Here is an 8,986-nt window from a genome sequence, read left to right as displayed (position 1 = left end):
ATCTAGGCCATGTCTACAATGTTGACATGAGAAAAGATAGAAAGGATTTAGACCTAGATCTAATTTTAAGAAATACACTTTGCGCAGATAGTTTTTTACTTTGACACATGAAAATACAAAAGAAGATCCATTGATTTCATTATATAATAAAATTAACCTTCAATTTTGTGTTTCAAAAGCATTTTTTACATTAATTAGTTCCTTATATCTGTAACTACAGATTTCCTGACGAACATTCTTTCATTAGACAATTCCGTAATGAATCGCGTACTAAATATTAATTCGTTTAATTGTTTACTTTATAATCCCATCCCTAGATCTAAAACTCTAATTCAACTCTAAGATGATAAAACTTCTCTTCGCACAGATAGTTTTATACTTAAACACATAAATATATTAATTAAAGTCCATTCATTTCATATTTTGATCAAATAAACATTCAAATTTGGTTTTCTAAAGCTACATTCATCTGCGAAGCAGAGTTAAAGGCCTAGATCTATATTCATTCATGAATCGCGTACTAAAAAAATGCTAGATCTAAATTGGCTCTCATTTGAGACAACATAATTATGTAATTTTACACATGAACATACATTATTTAATGAAAATTAACCTTCAAATTTGAGTTTACAAATCATTTTTTACATAAAATCGTTCGCTATAAATGCGAATAGCTTTAGCCGCATTGACACACTTTTCCATGGCTCGCGCGCACCATTACTTGACTTCATTACAACATAGCTACACATTTCTATTTACCGTGTTGACATTTTTCATTCATATCGCGCACCAAAAAGGTCACGCATGCGCTATAGATGTGAATGGCTTTAGCGTGTTGATCTACATCTAAATAGGTCGACCCAAGCTTAAAGTGTTTATTTATAGACTAGACTACTATGGCATCCGTATTTTTTTTAGAGTCTAGATCTAGATCTAAATAAAATTAAACTAACAATGTTATATTATCAGTTACATTTACGCGTTTGCTTTAATTATAAAATATATTTTATCGCTTTTTTTTTTGTCACCAAGGCGACGCGTCAAGGGGTCATGAACTCACAGAGCTACAAAAAAAACAAAAAAACAGATGTTGACATTTGAATAATAAATTGAATAATTAAACTCTATTTTGCGTTATTTATTAATTTAAATCAATGATAGTTCAATATAGCCTACTCTCTTATATATGTGACTATACTTTTTTATTAACCATGCACATTTTTAAAATAGATCTAAAAGCTTTAATTTCGTTGATAGATCTAGATCTAATAAACTATTTTCTTCTCATTTGGAGACTGGAACTCTCATATTTCTAAAGATAACTTTTCAGTTTCAGACGTGAGTCTATTCAATAATTTCTAAAACGTAAACAAGACAGCGAGCTCACTATCTTTACTGATTATAGATCTACAATATTCTGCTGAAAAACATTTAAACTACTATTGGTAGGGACCGAAAGTCTACATATAGCGTAAATAATTGAAGTAAAAAACTATTTTATAACTAGATCTACATATAGATGTAATTGTAGGTCTATAATATAGATCTGTAACAATTATTCTACACTTGGGTCCAGTTGGGTAAACCATGGTTACCATCTATGTTTAGATTATACTAGATCTAGATATAGAGATCTACTTATCAAAGTGAATGGCTTTAGCGTGTTGACATATATACTGATTTAGAGCTACGTCAACACAAGCTCAAAGTGTTTTAGTCATTGACGAATTTGATCACAATCTATTATAATTATATGAATCTCTGTCTCTGTGTCTTTCTCGAAAGAACTATAAAGTTCAACTATTATACATGTTTGTATAGACAAAAGGGAAACAAATGTGCAGATATCTATAGGAAATTAGCAATGAATATAAATTTATACTAGATATCGTCTGCATGTAACAATTGATATGAAATTTTCTCACTGGGATAGTAAGAATCTATTATAAGCGATTGATCCACAAATTTAGGCCTACTCGGCTATGGAAAAACACGGGTCATCATGTGAATAATCAAATAATGTATTCTGCAATTATTGCTAAATTGTGTATATTTCTGTTTGAAAAAAATAGTCTTATCATTGCTTTATCGTTACTTGAAACGTATGTGATTTTTTCGAACGTTGAAGCCTACCTTTTGGATTGGTAAAAAAGAAAATCGGAGGTGAGAAAACTGTTTGTGTTAACAGGCTATTCAATAAAACGTCACTTATTCAACTTTTTTATTTTATGTTCATTATGCCACCAAAAAAAAGATGTATTGGAAAAATTGCACCTAGGGCAAAAAAAATGGCTCTACAACGCAGCACTGAAAGTGAAAATAGAAGGCAACAAAGACTTGGACATAACAGGGAGAGGAATTTCGCTGCAAGGCTGCATGAATCAGAAGAAGAGCGATCCAGTAGACTACAAGAGAACAGAGAGAGAACTGTGACTTTAAGACAAAAAGAATCAGAAGAAGAGCGATCCAGTAGACTACAAGAGAACAGAGAGAGAACTGTGACTTTAAGACAAAAAGAATCAGAAGAAGAGCGATCCAGTAGACTACAAGATAACAGAGAGAGAAATGTGACTTCAAGGCTGCATGAATCAGAAGAAGAAAGGTCATCTAGACTTGAATTAAGGCGTTTTAATAGGTTAGCTGAAACGTCTGAACATCAGCAAATCAGGCTTTCTGGAATTAAAAATGCTACAAGTGTGTCACGGGCACGTGAACAACTGAGCGATTTAAAAGGACTTGCCTTTAATTACAACTCCCTATACGATTACTCCAAGCATCCAAAAGTAGAACTAGGGAAAATGAATGTTCAATGTAGACATTGTCATGCTTTAAAATGGAGGGAAGAAACCCCCGGCATGTGCTGTTCCAATGGCAAGGTTAAACTGTCATCTCTCCAGCCACCACCAGAGCCTTTAAAATCTCTAATGTCTGAAAAAACAGCCAAAGCAAGGCATTTTCGTCAACAGATAAGAAAATACAATTCGTGTTTCCAAATGACATCATTTGGCGCTAAAAAAATTCAAGAGCCTGGGTTTATGCCAACTTTTAAGGTGCAAGGTCAAGTCTACCATTCTATTGGATCATTGTTGCCATTGCCCAACGAGCGAGCTCAATTCCTACAAATATATTTTATGGGAAACAGCAATGAAGAAGCTTCGCATAGAAACACCCTGATACCTAACACGCAACTAGACATAATAGTTGACCTGCAGCAGCTTCTACACCAACATAACCCTTATGTTCAATTCTTTAAAACAAGTTTAGACAAAATGCCAACTGATGACTATAAGGTAATTATTAGAGCTGATAGAGTACCCAGTACAGAACATCCTAGACGCTTTAATGCTCCGATTACTGATGAGGTGGCCATTGTGATGGTAGGAAATGAATTTGGAAAACGAGATATAGTACTTGAGAGGAGAAACAACACCTTGCAAAGAGTTGCAGAGACTCACAGGTCATACGATGCTTTGCAGTACCCAATCATCTTTTGGCAAGGTGAAGATGGATACCACTTTGGAATTCCGCAGGTTGATCCTTTAACCGGAGTCCCTGTTCCAAAGAAGAAAGTGTCCGCAATGGATTACTATGCATTTAGGATAATGCAGCGAGAAGGCGAAGTCAATCACATCTTAATGTGTCAACATCTTTTCCATCAATACATCGTAGATATGTATGCTAAGATTGAAAGTGAGAGGTTATTGTTCATTCGATTAAACCAAAAGAAACTTCGAACAGACGAATATATTCACTTGAAAGATGCCATTGAAAATGATGCCGATCCAAATGAATTAGGTAAAATGGTAATTCTACCTTCTTCTGTTACTGGTAGTCCCCGACACATGCATGAATACACCCTGGATGCAATGACATTTGTGCGTAACTATGGTCGACCAGATTTGTTCATTACATTTACGTGCAATCCGGCTTGGTCAGAAATAAAGGAGACACTATTAGATGAACAGAAACCAACTGACCGTCATGACATACTGGCACGTGTTTTTAAGAGAAAACTGGCAAAAATGATAGAAGTAATCACAAAATCGCAAATCTTTGGTGAAACTAGATGCTGGATGTACAACATTGAATGGCAAAAGCGGGGCCTTCCACACTCCCACATTCTCATTTGGCTCAAAAATAAAATAAAACCCACTGACGTCGATAGCATCATCAGTGCTGAGATTCCGAACCCTCAAGAAGATCCTCTACTTTTTGATATCGTGACAAAGAATATGATCCATGGTCCGTGTGGAGGTTTTAACAGTATCTCACCCTGCATGATAGAAGGAAAATGTTCCAAAAAATTTCCAAGAAGATTAATTCAAGAAACGCAATCAAGTGAAGATGGATATCCATTGTACAGGAGAAGGAAGCCAGGAGATGGAGGATACACCGCGAAAATCAAGAAACTAAATGGAAATATTTGGCAGGAAATAATAATTGACAACAGATGGGTTGTTCCTTATAATCCTCTGCTAATTAAAATGTTTTGTGCTCACATTAATGTAGAATTTTGTCACTCAGTGAAATCTATCAAATATATTTTTAAGTATGTCAACAAAGGTAGTGACCAGGCGATGTTCGGATTGCACAAAAGTGGACCAAATTTGGATGAAATTGAATCCTTTCAATCTGGAAGATACATCAGCTCCAATGAAGCTGTTTGGCGGATATTGGGATTCTCAATACACGAACGTCACCCAACTGTGGTACATCTTAGTGTGCACTTAGAAAATGGTCAAAGAATGTATTTTGATGCAGCTAGCTTAAAAGAAAAGTTACAGTCGCCACCAAAATCTACCCTTCTTGCATTTTTTGAGCTGTGTCAGAGTGATCCTTTTGCGCAAACATTGCTTTACTGTGACGTACCAAAATATTACACATGGAATACATCCCAAAAATGTTTCAGTAGAAGAAAGCAAGGTATTGATGTCAAAGATCATCCAGGAGTAAAAATGAGTGATGCCCTTGGACGAGTCTACACTGTGCATCCAACAAATGCAGAATGCTTTTATCTGCGCATGCTCCTTCATGTTGTAAAAGGCCCGACCTCTTTTACTAATTTAAAAACTGTTGAAGGTGTGGTGTGCCAAACCTTTCGAGAGGCTTGCCAAAGACGAGGCATGTTAGACAACGATGAGCATTGGGAAGCAGCTCTGGCCGAGGCTGCTCAGACAGGGACAGCACAGAGAGTACGCCATCTTTTTGCTCTTTTGTTGACAACATGTGGATTATCAAATCCACTTGATCTTTGGGAAAAGTATAAAAATGCACTGAGTGATGACATACTTCTACAAAAGAGAAGAGAAAATCCAGATATTCTAATTGATTTTTCAAACATAATATATGATGAGGCCTTGATTGCCCTGGAAGACCTATGTTTAACAATGGCTGGAAAAGACCTGAAACATGTAGGCTTAAAATCACCCGAAAGAAATGCTTTTTGCAGAGAATTACTGCGTGAGCGTAGTTTTAATATTGATGACCTTTCCAATTTCATCACTGAAAATGAACCGAAATTGGTGCCAGACCAAAGAAAAGCATATGATACTATACAAAATTTAATTACTGACAAGAAAGGTGGAATAGTTTTCCTGGATGCACCAGGGGGAACAGGCAAAACATTCCTCATTAATCTTCTTCTTGCTAAAGTCAGGCAACAAAACAAGATTGCACTTGCAGTGGCTTCATCTGGTATTGCAGCTACACTCCTTCAAGGGGGTAGGACAGCACATTCTACCTTCAAGCTACCACTAAACTTGGCTCATGGTGATACTCCTGTTTGTGACATATCCAAAGACTCTGGCCAGGCAAAAATTCTTCAGATTTGCAGTTTAATAGTATGGGATGAATGTACTATGTCTCACAAAAGGGCTCTTGAAGCAGTAGATATGTTAATGCAAGATTTGAAAAATAGCAAAGCATTAATGGGCGGAGTAGTTGTCATGTTAGCTGGTGACTTTAGACAAACCCTACCAGTAATTCCAAAGTCAACTCCTGCAGATGAGCTCAACGCCTGTCTTAAAGCTTCATACCTCTGGAAGTATGTCGAAAAAATAACCCTTAAGACAAATATGAGAGTTCAACTTTCTGAAGATCAAAATGCTGCTAATTTTTCTAAACAACTATTAACAATTGGAGACGGCAAAGTTCCCATTGATTCAAATGGATTTATAAATTTTCCTTCACAGTTTTGCAACATAGTCAAGTCTCTCGAAGTGTTAAAATCTAATGTTTTCTGTAATTTACCAGAAAATTTCAGAAACCATGAGTGGCTGTGTGAACGAGCTATTCTTGCACCTACAAATGACTCTGTTAATAGAATCAACATCGACATTTTAAACCAGCTGCCTGATGATTGCAAACTTTACAAATCGATTGACAGTACCTTAGACCCTGCACAAGCTTTATATTATCCTGCAGAATTTCTGAATTCTTTGGAACCACCAGGACTTCCACATCACAATCTTCAACTCAAAATTGGTGCTCCGATCATTCTCCTTAGAAATCTTGATCCTCCAAAGCTCTGCAATGGAACCCGTTTAATCATTAAAAATCTTTTTTCAAACCTTATTGAAGGAACCATTCTGACTGGCTGTGCCAAGGGAGAAGATGTTTTTATACCTAGAATTCCTCTCATACCATCTGATCTGCCCTTTGAATTTAAGCGTTTGCAGTTTCCAGTTCGGCTCGCATTTGCAATGACAATAAACAAAGCACAGGGGCAGTCACTGAAAGTTGCAGGAATCAACCTGGAATCCCCCTGCTTCTCTCATGGCCAACTTTACGTTGCATGTTCCCGTGTGGGTTCTCCACGAAATCTGTTTGTATTTGCTGCTGAGCACAAAACCAAAAACATAGTATATCAACAGGCTTTATGTTAAAATGATCAACTCAGAGAAACAGCTCTGGCTGTAACAGCACACAGAGTTTGACTTTTGTGTACACATCGTATGGATAGTTTGATTCACTTCATCTGTGGGGATACTTTAGCAAACTATGAACCAGACTTTCGAGCTGATTACTTAAACACGATATAAAGGGAAGCTTTTACTCCACTGGCTAAGGTTTCTTGAACAATGGAATAAACAGATCTAAATAGAAACTTGAAATCACCGAACAGAAATGTAGGCTAACATTATTATAGACTATCTTTTTTTTAATTACTAGATGAATTGATATACTTCTTAAATAAATTACCATCTTTTGTTCACGTCATTAAGTATTCAAGCGGAATTAATGCATGTTATTTGTAGGGGAAAAAACCCGAGCAAAGCCGGGTAAAATTAAAGCTAGTACATACATACATACAAGAATTGCTCGCTTAAGAGTATAGGATAATAATATAGTGCTTTTTAGTTTACAGCGCAAGATTCATAAAGAAAAAAAAAAGAAACAATTTAAAAAAAAAATCGCGTGGCTAAGAACAAAAGTGAAATTGTCGTTTTAATCTTGAGCTACAAAATTCTATATCAGCAGAACTTCTTTGTATAAACAGTCCTTGTTTAATAAAAAAAAAAAACAGTTCGTATTTAAGTGTTTCTATCTGTTCATGTCCTTGGTCTCAAGTTTCTTATCACCTTATACCTTGGCATTTCTTCTCAGTCTCACCGTGGCACGCGAGTGGGAACGGTTGTTTAAAGAGACGATTAGTGCTTTAGGGAGCAAAAACAAAACTCTCGTTGGGGTGCATAAGGACCGAATCTGGAGCAATATCGGGGATTAACAAAAACCCCTAGAAACTTGATGCGGGTCTACACAATGTTCCTTAAGGGGCCTTTTTTATGATAAACACCAGCCTGGCTGATGCGGTACAGAGAAAGACAATGGGGAGTTTCCCCAGTGTGTTTGGCATTTGGCCTCGTTTTTAATCTAGGCATCTTGGGATACGAGTACTTGGAAATGGGGATGTAATAATTTAAATCTGCTTGGATCTTTTCCAGACAATTGTTGTTTAGACAGGTGGACTGAGGCCAGCTTCGATGGTCCAACAGTTCCATGAGTCTAAGACTCAACGTTTTCGACAATGTCAAAAAACATTATCTTCTAAACTTTTAAATTAACCTTAACAGAGTAATATTAACACGCTGTGCAATGCTTTATTAGTATAATAATAAAGTGCTTCTGAGTTTGCAACGCAATATTAATGAAATTAAACCTTTATTTTTTAAACCTATGTATAAGAAAAAAATATTATATTATCCTTTTTACCCACACCAACATCAGGGGCAGGCAACTTACGCACCTCGGGGCACTTCTTATAACGTGCTTATCATATTACCCAGGCAAATGCTTCTCAGCCTCACCGTGACGACGAAGTTGAAAAAGGTTGTAAGAGGAGGTTTTAGAAAAACAGGAAGCAAAAACGAACCCTCGTTGGGGTACCTAAGGAACAAGTCCATTGCATTTGCGGGGATGGAAGAAAGCCCCTAGAAAAATGTCAATATGGTTCATCAAAGAAGATCTTTGTATAAGCTTATATTCATGTATTCATTACAAGGCGCTGGAACCTGAGTACTTAGTCTAGTAGACTTTTGTTGATCAAAACAATAAACAGCGTAATATGGAAACCATCGAACTTTGTTCTGATGTAAATATTATGCTACTAACACCTTTTGCCATTTCTAAAGCTGTTTCAATTGTATTACACATTCATAATAGGAATGTACTAATTTAAATCAATTAAAATCTTTACTAGGCAGGAGTTTGTTCCGACAGGCAGAGAGACAGAATAAGGCATGTAGAATTTAGATCATCTTACACGCTAACATTTGTATCATACTTCATAAACGCAGCATCCAAAGTACTAAGGCCAGGTAGACATTTGTCCAACAAACCATATAAAGAAATAAATAGATCTTACATTTACGTAGTCATTCAAAGAAGTTGTGTTCTTTGTAAGCCCATTTACTATTGGCGCAAATTTTTTTTGGTTACTTATAGACAACATCTCAGAAAAAGAATGTAAATTTGTGAATCAAGCACA

At 36.1% G+C, this 8,986-nt stretch overlaps 1 protein-coding gene across 1 annotated transcript; it reads left to right on the top strand.

Annotated features, from left to right (window-relative positions):
* Positions 1-2,549: 2,549 nt before the first annotated feature.
* On the top strand, positions 2,550-7,209 carry LOC129922997 (uncharacterized). The gene has a single exon (XM_056011621.1). It carries the CDS (start codon positions 2,799-2,801, stop codon positions 6,882-6,884), a length of 4,086 nt encoding a protein of 1,361 aa, XP_055867596.1. The 5' UTR covers positions 2,550-2,798; the 3' UTR covers positions 6,885-7,209.
* Positions 7,210-8,986: the final 1,777 nt, after the last annotated feature.

Source organism: Biomphalaria glabrata, chromosome 14 (assembly GCF_947242115.1).
Source record: "Biomphalaria glabrata chromosome 14, xgBioGlab47.1, whole genome shotgun sequence".
NCBI classification, from domain to species: domain Eukaryota; kingdom Metazoa; phylum Mollusca; class Gastropoda; family Planorbidae; genus Biomphalaria; species Biomphalaria glabrata.
This window is presented reverse-complemented; position numbering and strand designations above follow the sequence as displayed.

Bases quoted from the DNA above. Each gene is read 5' to 3' on its own strand.
- LOC129922997 (XM_056011621.1), top strand. From the start codon at position 2,799: ATGAATGTTCAATGTAGACATTGTCATGCTTTAAAATGGAGGGAAGAA.